Genomic DNA, 17,438 nt, shown 5'->3' on the forward strand with positions numbered 1-17,438 from the left:
GATGAATCAAAATCAGCAGGGGACATTTCATTTGAGAAGGACATTTGTCACATGAGGCTGGGGAGCTCATGTTGCTAATGACAACCAATTACCTGAAAACCCACCAGCAATCATTAGAGTTGCACAAGCATTGTGACACGCTGTGCACTAACAGGCCTTAAAAAAGTAGAAAATGTCCCACTCGAAGACATATTAGTATTTTCACCAGTTGTTTCAATACAAACAAACAAACAAAAAAAGTACATTTTTATTCCTTAGTATGTCTGGTTTAAAATCTAAATATAGCAGCAATGTCCAGTTTCATAGTATAAGCAGTTTTCTACATCAGCCCCTGTATGATGCACAAGTCCAAGCAACCTGGTACTGCCATGTTTGTGTCTCCTTTTTTATGTTTGGTATTGGGTAGCATATTTATCATTGTTGTTTCAGTACTGCTCTTTTAAAATTTAATTCAATATTAAGATAAGGCATCCTCTGAAACCTGCACTGTCAAGCCACCTCCTTCTTCTAAAACTGTAGCTTAAACATCAGGGCTAAGGCATTATTCATAGGACTATTCATATTCATAGCTCTATCTGATAACACTGGAGGCATATAGCTTCCCAGCAAGCCACAAGGAAACCCTGGTTGATATTCTTTTCTCCTGACAATAGCAGTGCTCAGCCAAACTCTATGAATCCCTATAATAATTAACTATAGCATAGCTGACATGTGAGGATTGGATTATAGGCCCCAACCTGTGTTTAGTGCAATGTTTTTTCCTTTAAGATGAGGTTTAGAAAGTTGTTTGAAATGCTCTTACACATTGTAAGTTGAAAAACTCTTTCGGAAAACAGTGTAGGGTGTAGAAGAAACAAAATTGTATAACTGGAAAAATTAGATGCTACCACTGCCTTCCCTTCTGTTGAAAATGTATTATTATACAACACTGTTTTCTAAATGGATACAGGTTAAAATGGGGATTCTAAAAAGGGGCTTAGTCCATTCAGGAATTGAAATTCTTTAGCAGTCACAACTTGTAGCTACAGACTGAGATTGATTTAAGAAGTACTTTAAGAAAGGCATCAGGGCCTTTAGCCCTTCTCAGAGTTCTGTTGACAATTAAATGTAAAGGCTGAACATGGAACATTTATCAGCCACTGAACTGAGAACAAGTGCATAATACATTGAGGGGTTATTCCTTTGTTAATCAGTTGGATTAAAATGCATTTTCTGAAATTGCTTAAAGTGTCAGCAGTATATCTTTCTTGTTGTCATGTCCCAGTGTTCCACATAGATCAAAGAGGATTACACCTGTAAGTAACCTGTAATATCTTGCGGTGTGTTTTGAAGATCACACAACATTGACCCCTTCCAGTTCTTCTGTAAATTGGAGCATATCTGTATTACCATTTATGCACCTCAGAACTATTTTAGTTTTTTGGGAAGGATTAATTCCTGTAGATAGACGAACACTAAAACACGAAAATAGTGGAAACTGATTTATGCTAAATGCAGAGCTTCACTATGACAGTGGCTTTGGCACATGTTTCTTGTCTGTAGAAACTTTTACTAACCTTAATAGTTCCTTGCTATGGAAACAAAAATCATCCTGTGGCAAACAAGCTTTTAAAGTTACTACATATTATAATTTTTTTATAATTTTTACTAGTGACCTGTAGGACAGTCTTTTCAGTCAGTATTGTGCATTCGTACTTTACACAGAGGTATCCAGTCCCCAAAGAACAAGTGACTGCTTCATTGTGTCTGTCCTTTTTATGTCAATTATGTAGTTTAGTTCCTGCAATGGAAATAACAAACATGTAATCCGACTGCGTATCACAAACATCAAATAACATTGCTTAATGTCATTATCTATGTTTTGGTTTAGGATACTGTTTTCTGTTTCCGTGAAAAGAAGCTTAATCTTTGGCCTACATCCACAAATCTCCAGCTTGAGCTGAGATTTTTTTGACCAGGTCTCTCAAACTATTTATTTGCAGCTTTGCATATATTTTACTCATACAAACATATCTGTGCAATATCTTGATGCCCTCATAAATCTTAAATGGGATACTAAATACTATCATAACTTCTCTTTGGGTTTAAAAACTATATTTCAACCATGTGTCATTCTTTTTGTTTTACCCAATGTGAAAGTAATTACCTTAATGTTTGCCATTTTATAGGCTTGAAAACAACCTGGGTGGTGAATTATTATTATTATAAATACTATAATACATACTGTAAAATGTATTATATTTTGAATTGCTATGTTTAGTGTAAATTTGAATTTGTAATGTTTCATGCCTTGTACTTAAATGTATTCTTGCACTTTGTATTGCACTTATGTTGTAAGTCGCCCTGGATAAATAAAAATAATAATAATACATAATAATGTAATCCGAAGATAATCTGAAGATAATTTGTCTGAATGTTACAGTACTTTTGCATGATATATTACTGGATATGAATTATTTAGGCTATATTGTAGTGTGCCAAATTATGTCATTGATAGTTTGTAATCGAAGTAGTGATAGTATAATGTAGGTTAGGAGTAGTATACCTCAGTAATAGTATGTACAAGTAAGTAGGTTAGCAGCTGTAGTATAGTAGCAGGTATGTTAATAATAGTAGCATATGTATGTAATATATGTAAGTATTAATATTATTAAAATTGATCTTACAATGGAAATATCCCCAAGAGTAATCAAACTGTTTTTACATCATAGTCATAATCATAATATGCAAATATGAGCCCAATAAGGAAAAGATTAGGCAATAAAGGCAGATTAATAATCATAATGGAACAAGAAATGATTGTTGTTGTTGTTGTTGTTGTTGTTGGTAGTAGTAGTACTAGTAGTGGTAGTAGCAGTAGTAGAAGTAGTAATAAAAATATTAGAAGAAAACAAGCCTGCATGTTCCCATAATAATAATAATAATAATAATAATAATAATAATAATAATTACAAAATATTTTGCAAGACAAGACTCTGCATGCTCTGACATGCAGTCTAATGATCATACTAAAAATAATAACAATGTAGATGTGCAACTTCAGCAGTGCAATTTTAAAAGATAATTGCACGTTAGGTTTGACCACTCGGTGTCGCTGGTTCGCTTGCGTAAAGACGATGCCCTCGGTGAGCTGCGCTGAGGCTGAGGCTGCTGCTGTGGGTGGGGGGAGCTCTGCCTACCGCTGCACTTCCACACGGCAGGCGCCGAGACTGCTTGTCATACTGGCCTCAGCCTGGCAGCACCTTGCCCGTAATGCCCTTGGAAATAGCTGTCCTTCTTGGGTCAGGGGACCTTCAATAGAAACGACAGCAACAAAACGGCATCCTGGATCCAACGCATTACCATTGTTTGACTTTCCCCAGTTACCGATGGGACGTGGATACGGAGCAGCTAAGTCACAGGATAACTTTAAACGCCACTGAAGAGCACTGCTGCTGCTGAAACTCTGCAACCTGCTGCTCTCTGGATTGTCTGCAGTATTGCGGAGGACTGGGTTACTTATTGTAGTACCCCATTTTGCATGGATACATCATGGCTACGTTTGTGTGCAGGGTTCAGTTTTTAGATGATACCGATCCTTTCAACAGCACCAATTTCCCCGAACCTACGAGACCACCTTTATATACATTCAGGGAAGATATTCCTCTCATCAACCAGATTGCGGGAGTCCACAGGCTGCTTAAAGCCCCTCAGAAGGTACGGTATCCGCACTCGCCTGCATGCAGTGCAAACTCTTATTTACTGTTTAGTCTTTACTGTTTCCATCTCTTGCTTTGTCTGTCCATTTCACCGCGACGTAGCCACTTACGTGCATGCATTACCTTGCACATTTACGAGATACACATCCTATTTTGAAGGAGGTGGCTAACAAAGCAAGACTGGTATTCTGGAAACCGTGCACCTCTTCGCTAACTTTGACGTGTATAGAGGGGAGCTTTTTATATAATAATTGTGTTCTTTGGGATTAAGTCTGGATTTAAATGTTTAGTCTGCGTCTACAGAGAACACCTCCTGTATATTTCCGAGGTGTTGCCTCACAAAGCAGAGGGTTTCTGCCCAGATCGAGTTCAGTCATTCATTTAAAAGTGCTAATCGAGAGAGACTAAAATAAATGACAGGTTGTTGCTCCGCAATGAGGTTTCGTGCGCAACAGAAATACTGCAGTGCCGTGAATGATGCCTCGCTGCTGTACGGCCAGCCGTCCACGACTCTAGAGAGAAAATGATCTCAGGTTTATTGAGCAATCTGTGTTTAAGTTAAATAACTCAGAAAAAAAAATGTTTACATCAAGTGTAAAGTTTGCACACATTAGTGATGAATAGCGTCACGGTTGTAGTTACAGTACCGGACTGCAGTGCTGTGAATTATTGAGGTAATCGATTTCGTTTGTGAAGCCAACCAGAAACACTCCACAATAACTCTTGCTTGGTAATGAAACTGTATTTGTGTTTGACAGAATTGCCTTTTTTTTTTTTTTCAAAGTTTTAATGATCCGGTCTGTCACAGTTTGGGATCTGTTTAGTTTCTGTTTGGTTAATTCAAACAAAGTAGCCAGTCAGATGTGAACTCCGGACGGCCGAGTGGGTCGAGCTGTCGGATCAGTTTGCCTGCTGGTGCTATTTTAAAACTGCCAGCTTAGTTTACGATGGAGAAACACATGTTATTTATAGTCAATCAAGAGCTACTTGCTTCTTAAAAATGGTATCAGCTGATGCATATGTCGCCTGCAGGAAAATGTAAATACACTGTTTTCTCAGGTGTATGTGATGAATTGATTAAAATCAGTTTGGTGGTGCATTTGTGAAATGTGCAGCTGGGGACAGCAGACTGCAGTGCTTGCGAGTTCATCAGGACCCGGTTGCTGTCCTCGAAGCATTCATAAAAAAAAAAAAAAAAACACTATAACCACAGCAAAAAAATATAAATTACATGTATCCTACACACACACATATACACACTCTCTCCCTCTCTCACACACACTAGATGTGGCAGCTTGAACTATTTTTGACATTGTCCATGTCTCTGAACAAAATCTTTAAAAATAGTACAATTGTCTTCTATCAGAACAGTATGGGTTCGACCAATTGACTCTTGAATTGCAGTAAAATAGAATCACTATGCTGAAGAGTGATGCTGAGCGATATGGTTCAATTGGATGACATTATTTGATCATGGAGAAAACAAGCACAACAACAGAGCTTTGCTAAGGTACGAGCTAGTATTACAGGTTTTGGATGCTCTCCAAGTCTCTCTTTTTTTCTTCAGTTGTTACTAGCTAATGACCCCATTATGTCAGTAAAGAAGTTATCACTGATCACCTACAGTTTTATTGTAGGGTACATTTGCCCCATTTACATTTTACTGTAGTAGAGATTGACTTGAAGTTGAACTCAAGTCAAAGCAAGGATATAATACAAGGCCTGCAGATGACAGCCAGGCACATTTTTCAAAGGGTGTGGTACACAAACCCGTCACTGCAGGAGCGGATAATGAATCCTCACACCTTTCTGCATGCCGAAGAATCTAGTGTGTTCTCAAATGGCCATTATCCAGAAGCAGGATTAATGCTCTTCTTACCTACGCTTCGTCATGTGTAATCACTCTGTAAGATGTGATAGTTTTTTTTTTCAGTTTTGTAACCAAGCCTCACTATTCTCATCAACCATGTAAATAATGGGTAACCGTGAGACTATGTGGGAGACCTGTAAGTGAGGTGAACCGACAGTTCAGAAGAGTGGTTCAACTAATATCCGCTGTCACATACGGTGTAGGAGACATTTGAGAAAAAGCCAGAACAGACAAACAAAAACATTTAAAATATACTATGACCAAGAGGAGACATTTGGAACGTGCTTTCATCTGAAATTGTTGTTTGTAGGAATTCAAATTAGCATCTGTAGGAAAAACAAAATGAATGCTACCCCCCACACCTCCCAAAATTTGAAAAATACAATAACCTAAAAATGGAGAAAGGTATGATAAGTAAACTGAAAGAAAGGTATATCACAATCTGTTCAATTTATGAACATAATTTAAGTTTAAATTATATTTGGATATGGATAACCTGAAAATAAATCCTTAAAATGAAGTTTATTTTTAAGTGTAGGCTAGTATTCATACCCAGCCCCTGTCTTCTGTCTTCTCTACATGTTGTGAAAACAAATGCCAAATATGTGGCAATTATTTATGAACTCTGAGTTTATTTTCAAATGTCTGAGGAGGCCCTAATTAAAATGGTGGTAGAGGAAATTATTTGAGTGGCTGGACTTTAACACTGACTTTATTTAATCTTCTTCCGCATTACCTTTTTATCTGCCATACTATATACATTTGTATACAGAAATGCATTACATTATTATTATGATGATGATTATTTATGTGAACTTATTGTGGTACTTGGGAAATCCTTGCAATATTTTGGAGCTTTGGAGCTTGATTTTGTAATTGATTTCCCAGTAAACTATCAATTGACTTTTCATTGCTGTCATTCACCTATCCAAGTATTGTTTTCTTTCTTTGATAACTGGAGAGATGCTTAATATTAACAAAAAACATGAGCTTTATTAAGTCAAGATTTGTCACAATATATTAGCTTTGCCTTATAATAGCTGTAGTGGTACTGTACTTGGTTTTAACTGTCCTGAAATGTAATCAATAATTTTACTTAAAAAATTAATGCAAAAAAGAAACAGTTTGGGCATCTGTGGAGGAAAAACATTGGATCACCATTGTTTAGGTGGTAAAAGCACAGGGGTTCTAATCAGAAGTTGAAGTAAGCTGATATCTTCCTGTCAGTCCAATATATTTTGATGCTGTTTTATTATTGCTTTGTACATAAGTCACAAAACCTACAGGATGCTATGGAAAAGGCATGTTTCTGGGATTCATATAGAGAGTGCTTGCCTTTACAAACAGAATAGGAATGGCCCTTTAGTTTTTAAAAATTAAAAGAACACTTGTCACATTTACTGTGTATACAAGATTGGTCATTTAGACCAATTTTAAGGCAATAATCTTGAGTAACCGCCAACTTATTAAAACTGCTACAGTACAAAATGTTATTTTCTCCAGTTACTTTGTTATGGCATGTAAATTGAATATAATCATTTTTGAATGACCTTTTTATGGGCGGTTGAAATAAAGTGTTTGCACTGTAATAATTCGTGATGGAAAAACAAGATTTTCTTTCAGATGGTATTCACGAATTTCAGATTATAATGGCATCTGGTTTTAAAACTGGATAATGCATTACATAGTTTACTCTGAATAAACCCCTTGAATTGGTTAGACATAGGGCTGGGCGATATGACTTAAAAATAATATCTCGATATTTTTATAAGTTTGGGCGATGCACGATATATATCTCGATATTTCTTGTTTTTATCCAATCAAGCCACAAAATAAGACCAAAGACATTCAAACTACAAGTATTTCGTTAATCCTCCAATAAGCAAAACTAACAAATACTACATGCAGGCTGTCATGGTAAATATATGCAGAATGCAACACATTACAGGGCAAGTGTTGTGTGATTACTATTACGTGTGTTATGTTGTTATGGCATATATATATATATATATCTATATATGTTTAAAGTTTAAAAATAGCTGGCGTTTCAATAGTTTTATTAAATCTTAAATGCGGGGTGCCTTATCCCAGGGATTTTATATAGAACTGTTATCCGCATTATATTAGGAGGATGGTACAGCAGCTCCCGTCTAAAAACAGTCCATATTTACCGATGTCTCAAAAATTATTTAGTAGAGAAAAAGTGAACATCATAATGCTTACGCGTTTTGACTTATCTTCCTCAGAGCACATATATACATATACACAGTATGATTTACTGTCACATAACAACAATACCACAAGTAATAGTGATCACGCAACACATGCGCTGTAAAAGGTACAGATTCAGGTAGATTTAGCACAGCCGGGTTTATAGTGGCGCATTAACATCTACTAGACTGAGACATTTCTCCTCTGACTGTCGCGTTTCGATTCTACTTACAAGTACAGCACGTTGTGAATACAAAATAGTTAATAATAATAATAATAATAATAATAAATAATAATAATAATAATTGAACCACTTCACCATCTTAATGAAAAGAAAATTATACTTTCTGCATGTGTTTGCATTGCTTTCCAATTAATTAAAAAGCAAACAAACGTTTATTAATTTTGTACAAATGGTTTCAATCTAAATTAGCTGGGGTGGGGGTGCGCGCAAATCGAGTTCAGCCCGGCGATGAGAGCGGGGAGGACCGTGTGCGCTTGCGCATTAAAGTATCTCTTGGTTGTGTTGGTTATTGTGTGTCAATTCACTGTCCTCATGTCTGTCTGTTTCTGATGCACATTTCTTGCCGCATCCGACACGTGTGGAAAAACCGGGAAGAACGCAAAGAGTCCTAGTGACGAAAAATACTGCCGTAAAGATTGCAATTTGCGACACCACGATATAAACGATATAGCATAATATGAAACGATATCGTCATACGATATACACTCACCTAAAGGATTATTAGGAACACCTGTTCAGTTTCTCATTAATGCAATTATCTAACCGACCAATCACATGGCAGTTGCTTCAATGCATTTAGGGGTGTGGTCCTGGTCAAGACAATCTCCTGAACTCCAAACTGAATGTCTGAATGGGAAAGAAAGGTGATTTAAGCAATTTTGAGCGTGGCATGGTTGTTGGTGCCAGACGGGCCGGTCTGAGTATTTCACAATCTGCTCAGTTACTGGGATTTTCACGCACAACCATTTCTAGGGTTTACAAAGAATGGTGTGAAAAGGGAAAAACATCCAGTATGCGGCAGTCCTGTGGGCGAAAATGCCTTGTTGATGCTAGAGGTCAGAGGAGAATGGGCCGACTGATTCAAGCTGATAGAAGAGCAACTTTGACTGAAATAACCACTCGTTACAACCGAGGTATGCAGCAAAGCATTTGTGAAGCCACAACACGTACAACCTTGAGGCGGATGGGCTACAACAGCAGAAGACCCCACCGGGTACCACTCATCTCCACTACAAATAGGAAAAAGAGGCTACAATTTGCACAAGCTCACCAAAATTGGACAGTTGAAGACTGGAAAAATGTTGCCTGGTCTGATGAGTCTCGATTTCTGTTGAGACATTCAGATGGTAGAGTCAGAATTTGGCGTAAACAGAAAGGGGGGTCAAACACAGTATTAGTATGGTGTTCCTAATAATCCTTTAGGTGAGTGTATATCGTCATATCGCACAGCCCTAGTTCAACATAAAGGAAAGTTGTCTTCACACAGTTATAATAAGTTTAAAAATTGCTGGTAGGCCCTGGCTACTGACAAGGTTACAGGGAAGGTTCATAAATATTTCTTAAGTCTTTTACCATCTATATGTTTCTCTCTCTCTCTCTCCTATTCTATTCAATTCAATGTATGTGTGTATGAATAACATTTGTTCACATTTTTTATTAATGCCAACCTGACTTATCTGAAAAAATGTTCAAGATGTTAAGTGTTAAACCTTTTCACAATAGTTTGTGTATTATTATATTATGTGATAAAGGGTTCATAAACGTGATAAAGTCCTCAGTAATACTGTGCTGCTGCTTTTCTTTCCCATCTGAGCCGATGATGACGTCGTTGCAATACTGATTTACAGATCATTGGGGTATAAATAGCCCTTGCTCAAACATGGTCTGAGTCCTGGGGAATGTTGATTCCAGTCTGCTGGTGTTTCCAGCTAGCTGTCACTTGAAGACATAAAGTATAGAACCCTCACTTGTAGCAGTCACTGTACACGTCAAATTGTTACCTCAACCCTTTGCCAGCATCTGGTTTACATAATTGTAGATGGTTAACTAGCTTGCAGGTTGTTTTATTTTTCCAAGGACAATGTATCTGTGTTTGTCTCCCAGAGATCAAATTTGAATCTGTCATTGCTGGATAACAAGTTGTTCAGCTTGTTCAGTGTCTTGCTCTTTCAAGGAAAAGAGGTTTTGGTGGATAACACAACAGCGTCTTGTGAAATTTCTCTTCCCCCTCTGCATCAGGTTTATAGATAATGAATGAGTGCCTCCTTTTCCTTCTTTTATTCCACAAAAGTGAATCCTCATTTGAGATCTCACTCCACCATAAGGGGTTACTCAGTTTGACAGCAGTCCTAATGTAGCTTACGCTCAGGTGGTATGTATTGTAGCAGGTGCATTCGCTCAGACTAAAGTGCAGCAAGACTTACAAAATGGAAAGTTACAGAAGGTTGTATTTTTAAGGAGCTTTACCATACCCTCACACTTCCTTTAGCCTGTGGTACCATTAAATCTTATGAACACATGTACATTTGAGTTTTATGCTGCCTTGTATTTCAAAGAAATAGTTAGTATGCCCAAAGGAAATTAAGGAGTGTTACAGTGAACTTGTGCAGCTGATTTAGTGAAATGGTTTAAGGGCTGTGGCTGATGAATTATGGGATAGCCACAGTAAAGGTAGGTTTACACCAGACATGGTTTGGCTTCCTGATATTTTGTTATGACCAAGAGCACTAGAGGTTAGCCTACTTGGTATAGGCTTTTTTTCCCCATTCTTTTTTTTTTTCCCCTTTGCATAATAAACTATTCTTTGGATTATGCCTTGTTATAGCTGTGGCTATACAACATCTAAGGCTCATATCATTTTAATCATTTGACTAATTAACTTAATTTTTTGTCCGTTTGGGCAAAGTGATACTGATATAATTCTGAAGGCCCATTTTCCCTAACAGATAATAACACAGTGTAGACCCCATTCCCTAGCACACTGTAAACTGTTTTTATATACAGTATTTTATTTGATTATGAAGGTTTAATTGGGTGTTTTTCTAAATACTATAAAATGTTGGTCAGTTTTATGCACTGTTAGGTAATATTTGCTTAAGATTCTTAACAATTTAGTGCTTTATTACGTAACTTGTGCTTCTCTGCTGAAACCCTCTTTTCTAAAACAAATAAAGGAATACATCTTTACATACTTCAAGTCTCCCTGCTGCAGACACTTTGTTGTAGCAACCAAATACTTTAATAAATTGGGTAAGCCTGCAATATGTTAAGACGACTGCAACAAAAAAGATCCTGAGCAAAACAGCCCACCAACACTAATGTGCTAGTATGCAACCCATATTTAAAATACATTTTTAACTTTATTCATAATACAATACAAAATATCCCAAACAAAAAGGGCTGTTTTGCCAGTGACTCAACTGTGCGGCTCCTAGGCCTTGGTAATTCTGATTGCAGGAATTGTTTAGAGAATCTATTTTTTGCTGTTAAAGCAATATGGCTGGATAAAGGTAGGCATTATCTTGTTAGGGAAAGGCAGCAAAAGATGTGGATGTGTTCGGTTTGCATTTGCCAAGAGAAGCGTGTCCTCAACTTCTGACCCTAGTGGTCCATGGCGCCAGAGCGGTGTGGTTCGCCACTGAGATCTCTGCCCCTGGCCTGGCCTGTTTTCATTTGCCCACTAGAGAGGAACTGCACGTTTTGGTTTGCTTTTTAATTACCACCTTATTTTTTGAAAGCTGTGTAGTCTGGCTGCTGCAGTGATAATTTAGAAGAAAAATCTCATTCCATGGATAACGGGCTGATCGTAATAAGCTGTGGGACTACATTACTGCACATCACGTAGGCCCTTCCGATGGAATTATTGGAATGGATCTGATGATCTTTTTAATGTCTCACTGCACTGCTGTTAGATATAATTTATTAGGATTGACAGTGGTTAAGCTTAATTGGAAACATATCTTTATAAGTACTGAAAGGAATACACTATACATGAATCTATCTTTATTTCAACAGTTACTATACTTGACGTATGGTTTGATTCAGGCGATGCTGGACAGCTCTGGAGTCTCTGAATGAATTTGTTGACGTATAGTAAATGCATTCATACCTGCTAAGTGTCAAATTATTCAACCTTGGAGTTGTACATTTTTTTGAATGGTTGTTGAGGAGGTTGTCTTGCACATAAAAACAATCCTGAATTTAGATGCATTCACTTAAATTACAATTATTTTTGCTTGGTTGAACACAGATACTTTCATGGTCATGTGACAGGGCTTGGTCTCCTTATTGAACCATTTTGTTCTGACATCACTCCTCTGGGTTGTCACGAGTGCACAGATCCTCTATACCCAGAGACTAGTGTTTTTGACATGGAAGATTTGTTGACTCTTTAGGCGTTTATAGGTGTGAAAGTGGAAATGCTTAGGTCCAAGAGCATATCACTTTCCAAAGGTCTTATATCAGAGAAGAGTCTTAACTAAAATAACTTGATATACAGCTGACTATGATCACATGAAACCAGTGGCTTCAGTGACGTTTATTGCACAAGGCCAAAATCACACAAACTTTTCACAGTCAGATATAGCCTATTGTGTGAAGAGATCTTTTGAAAACCCCTATTCATCTCCCCATTGCATTGAATGTGCTAAGGGCTGATGCAATGAGGGAAATTCTAGATCTTGTACCATGTTCTCTGCGCAACGCTAACATGATGCAAGCCTCACAATCCATAAGCGTCTGTTTCTTGTCTAGAGAGACTAAATTAGAACTGCATTGCACTACATAGCTTTCATTAATACAAAGCACCTGGTGAAACTCAGTTGGCAGCTTTTAATGCTTGGCCTGTTAACTGTGCAGAATAATAAAAAGGGCATAGAAGAAAAGGAATGTGGTCCAGAAACATTGGCACTGGCCTAAAAGTCCTGGCTGGCAGGAAGCAAAGATTTCTGAGTGATAGCTTGCATTACTTTCTCAGTAATTGCATTTTAAGCTACCTTCTTATATCCTCCACAATTAAATATCTGGGTCAACCCAAGCAATGAGTCCCAGCTGTTAAGCGAACCCCCTTACTACTGTTGCTGTGCCAACTATTCCGGAGCTCGCCAATTTTAGGATTCAAGGTAGTTAAACATCTTAAAGAGATGAAGTGTACGATATACTCTTGTTATTAGATTCTTTAAAAGCATGCATCCAGAAAACTTTCATATATGTAATCTGTTACTCTGTAGAAACTCAGGGGAGTTTGGACTCCTGGACATTGATGTACATTCTATAGCTGGAAGTATTTTTGTTTCTGTTGATTTAAAGATGTACACATTGTGTACATTTTCAAGTTATGCTATTTATAAGAAGAATAATGATATGGAGAAACTGCTTAAGGAATAATCTATTTAGAAAAGGTTGGTATGCTGGCTTTCTGGTGTACAACAAACCACATCTATGATGACCAAAAAATCAAGGAATGATTCTTGGAAATAAATAATTTTCCAAGAACATTAAAACGATAGAGATTTGACCTTCTCTCTGCTGTAAGGATAGAGGAGTATAAGCATTATTAACTGAATGCAGCCTTAATCCAATAATCACAAAACAAGCAGTCTAGCAGGCTGCTAGCCTGCAGAGTGGGGGAGGAGACAAGAGCCCTTAAATGGATGGAGGTCCCTACCTGACAAAGAAATGAATTAGACTCTTATATGGGGAGCAATTGGTTAGATTTTCTTATACAAGATGATCCGTTCTTGGGTTGGCAAACCTCTATGTAGTTTAAAGGTGAAGATATCCTACATATAATAAGAAATGATATGCTCATTATGTTTAAAGATCCTTATGTGATATAAATAGTATAGTCACCAGATTTGTGTCTGCATTGGGTGAATGGTCAGTTAATGATCTGTTTATTCCTTCATATCAGTTCAGTTGCATTTTGAATTGGTTGGTTAACCAACAGGTAGTGGTGTTGGGGGCGTGGGGGGCTTGTATTGTCTATGTAATGTGTAATGTGGTGTGGGGGCCTAATTTTAAAAGAAACACACTCATACATATACCATATTTTGTTTCCATATAGCTTGCATTTTTTCAGGGAACATGTTTTGTGAAAACATCATATGTAATTGTTATTTTTTGAGGATCTATTGACTTTCTTCACATATTCAAAAATAAGCAGAGAAATGTTCTAGTTCAACTGAACTGAATTTACCACACTTTAAAAGAAAGAGAAAAAAGAAATGCAATCTCCTTATGTTACAAAAAACATTTATAATACACAAGCAAATTAGTTTTCTGAAAGATTGATTTGACATTAAACAAGATTATTGTGTTGTTTTTCATATTAGGACCAGTTGACACCATGAGACACATTCATATAGTATATGTACAATATTCTCATTAGTGTTTATAACTGTGTATATGTTTATAAATGGTATAAAATATAAAACATTGTAAAACTTGTTTATATTCATATTCATATTAAAATCACTAAAATCTAACAGCTCCAGTAAATGTTAAACACTCAACAAACACATTACAGAGATTTGTGAATGCTCTGTCGTTTGCGTGGTAGAAGGGGCTGTAAAGGAGAAAGTGTGGTTTAGAAATTACATTGTTATTTTAGGAGCAGACATTGTATCATTTAGTTTTTCTGCTTAAAGGAAATTACATGACAATCCAGTGAGTGTTATTCTAACAGACCATATGTTTTGCTTCACTACTCAAACATTATACCACAGAAAACAGCTGAAAATAAATGGAATGGTTATCCAGATCAAAGTAATGGGACTGTAATGTGTTTAGCAGTAACAAGTACCTTTTTTTTAATTAAATGAATTCATGGAAAAGTGCATTTTAGATGTTGCCACATGTGGAGCAGTATAAAATGTTTGCATGAACAACAAAAATGTTAATAATGTAATCCTTTATGGTTGTATCAGGACTTGATGTAATTCCTCTGCTGGTAAATTCAATTTATATTTCTCTTTTTTGTTGCACAATCAGGAAAAACATAAACACAAGTTTTAGTTTTTTTCATTCCGTCATTTTTCTTCAGTTACTTCATATGTTTTTGAATTCTGTTAGCATACACTTATTACAAAAGACTAGACATATCCTTTATGGCATTTTTGTGTCATGTTTGTCAAAGTTTTGAATATGGTTGAATGACGGAGGCAAAGTCTTTGCTCTTATGTTGTTGTTTTTTGTTGTTTTTTTGTCACGCTCCTTGATTTTTCTGTGCAAGGCTTTGGCATATTTCCAAAAGTTGGAGTGAAGTATCTGCGATTCCAGGATAAATCACATCCATCCCTGTTAAAACTGGAACTGCAGCCTGCCACTTTGTGTTCTTCTCACTCCTTCACCATCTCTGCTGTGGAATGCAGCCCCTGGGGACTAGAGGTTGTTGTCTACCCATGTGTCTGACATAAAGGTTAAAACCCCACTGAGACAGAGAGTGGGGTTCCCTGGGCTAAACTCTTAACACTGATCTCTTGCACTCCATTTTTTTCACAGTTTTCTGGCCATGACACACAAACAAACATTACAGGGCCTTTCCATATGAAAATGAGCTTACCCAAAAGTTAAATTATCCAGTTTTCCATGTGGTACTTCCAAGATATAAATACCAACCTTTTGAATCACTAACTGTATCAGGCCCTGCAACCCAACTGCCAGATGCATTCTTGTTGGTGTGTATGTCTGCTCTGTTTTGTGCTTGATGTTTTGTCACATTGTCACATTTCACATTTTGTCACATGTGTTGGTGGCTCAATTAAATATGGGGCGGTTTTGACAGAAAAATATTTGAACAAGAACCACATGCATTCTTAAAATCATTGTTCTATTGGAAGATCAAATAAAGCATTTTCAGTTAGATTGTTATTGCTAAGTCCTGCTTCTAGACACAGTTTGCTATTTTGTTTTTACTATCTACAAATTAGTTTCAGATAAAACTTGTGTTTACAGAACAAATATTTTCTATAAATGTATTGACTCATGTTAGATGTGCAGTTTAAATGTTAACAAATATAATTAAGAGAATCACATTGTTAAAAGCGTTAATTATAATACAATTACACTTTGAACAAGATAAAATATAGAAACTTGAGACAGACCTATTTGTTCAAATGTAAATGTTTGAATAAAATCAATATGTATACTGTAGTCTTTTTTGGATTTAGAGAATTTTCATTAAACTTTGGATGAGATCTGCATGACTAAAATAATGTAGTTTATAGTTATTATATTATTTCCAGCACTGGATTAAATAAGGAAAAATCTTCCTATTTCAAAAGTAATATTGTCTAGACAAACCATATATTTATTTTCTCTCATTCTTAATGTCCCTCTTTTCAGCTCAGTTATTTTGAGGACACCGTAGTCCTTAATACCATACAAAAGCCACAAGTTTACCATTGCTAGGCAACACTAGATTAGGCTTTTATGGGAAAGACAGAAGAAGATTTTCAATTGACTTGCTAAGAGGCCCTGTCTACATCCGTGCTTCAGCTCATGCAAACATAATGCTGTTTGCGGTTTCTTTTAGACAATGTTTTTTTTCTGATACTGGGAACTATTATGTTATATACTTATTTTTACAATTCTATAGATACTTTTTATTACACTGGTGTCTGTATTTCTTAAAGTTAAAATGGATAGGGGTTGGGCATGGTCTATTTGATATAGTCTCTCAGTTATTCTACTCTCTGTTGTTGATATCTGATTACTGGTGTGATTAAACATTTTGTATCATGATATATTGCTCTGTGAGCAACACCCCCGCCCTACTCCATATAGTCTACATATGAACACTGCTGCTGGTTTTGCTCCTTTTCATAGCCTCCCATATCCCACCGAGAACCATTCAGGCTCTTACCAATTTGTAAGGATTTGCAAACTCTTTGAAATAGAGATTCCCCCCACCACCCCCAACCCTGCCTCTTATATAATTTAGCAGGTGTTTAATTAAGACACATAAAGCAAATACAAATAAAATACTGATATAATTTTAAGCAGGGTTTGTCAGGAACCATAGCCTTCCAACACTAGAACTGCAGGACCCCATGCTGGCTAGGCCATATTTAGGATTAATAAAGAACAGCTGAAATCCTCTGGGGTCCAAACAACTCAATAGGGAAGTAGTTAAAGGTGGTGGTGGGGGGTTGGTTCAAAAATACAAACCGACTGATCTAAAACATGGGTTGTGGTAGCCACCTGGGAATTTTAAAACCCATTATTTGACCTTAATTGACTGTTAACAAACATGCTATTCTCCCAGTGATGTTGAAATATAGGTTAGTGTTACACTCCATGCCTCACCGCTGTATAATGGATGCTCCAATTAGGTTCTACAACTGCTGAGAATTAAAAGCACTTTCAGCCTCCTTTTCATGTGACCTTTAATGGTGTGGAGACATCCTAAGGAATGCCCATTTGTCATACATCCCAATGTGCTGAATTTGTGTCTGACAAATCTGAAACATTTATGCACACATGAAGCATTTCTGGCCTTCTCCCCTGGCCATACAAGAATTGTAATTCCGTGAACTGAATAAATTAATTGTCTGGATCGTGAGGGCAGTTGTTTTATGCTATTTTGTATGTCGCACTGCAAATTCGAAATGCACAAAATCGTTCCAGCCAAATT

The 17,438-nt window shown here is 36.8% G+C and overlaps 1 protein-coding gene across 5 annotated transcripts in view; it reads left to right on the forward strand.

The window, feature by feature from the left end:
* Positions 1 to 3,170: 3,170 nt before the first annotated feature.
* The window catches only part of fhod3a (formin homology 2 domain containing 3a), a 248,677-nt gene continuing 234,409 nt past the window's right edge, over positions 3,171 to 17,438 (forward strand). For 3 of the 5 annotated variants that reach the window (XM_066715996.1, XM_066715997.1, XM_066715998.1), the window contains exon 1: positions 3,173 to 3,696. In XM_066715996.1, coding sequence (XP_066572093.1) covers positions 3,532 to 3,696 — 165 coding nt within the window. In that variant the 5' untranslated portion in view covers positions 3,173 to 3,531. Of the gene's footprint in view, positions 3,697 to 17,438 lie in introns of all 5 variants that reach the window. The other 2 variants (XM_066715994.1, XM_066715995.1) reach the window with 1 other exon arrangement.

The sequence above is a fragment of the Amia ocellicauda genome, chromosome 10 (assembly GCF_036373705.1).
Source record: "Amia ocellicauda isolate fAmiCal2 chromosome 10, fAmiCal2.hap1, whole genome shotgun sequence".
Classification (NCBI taxonomy): Eukaryota; Metazoa; Chordata; class Actinopteri; order Amiiformes; family Amiidae; genus Amia; species Amia ocellicauda.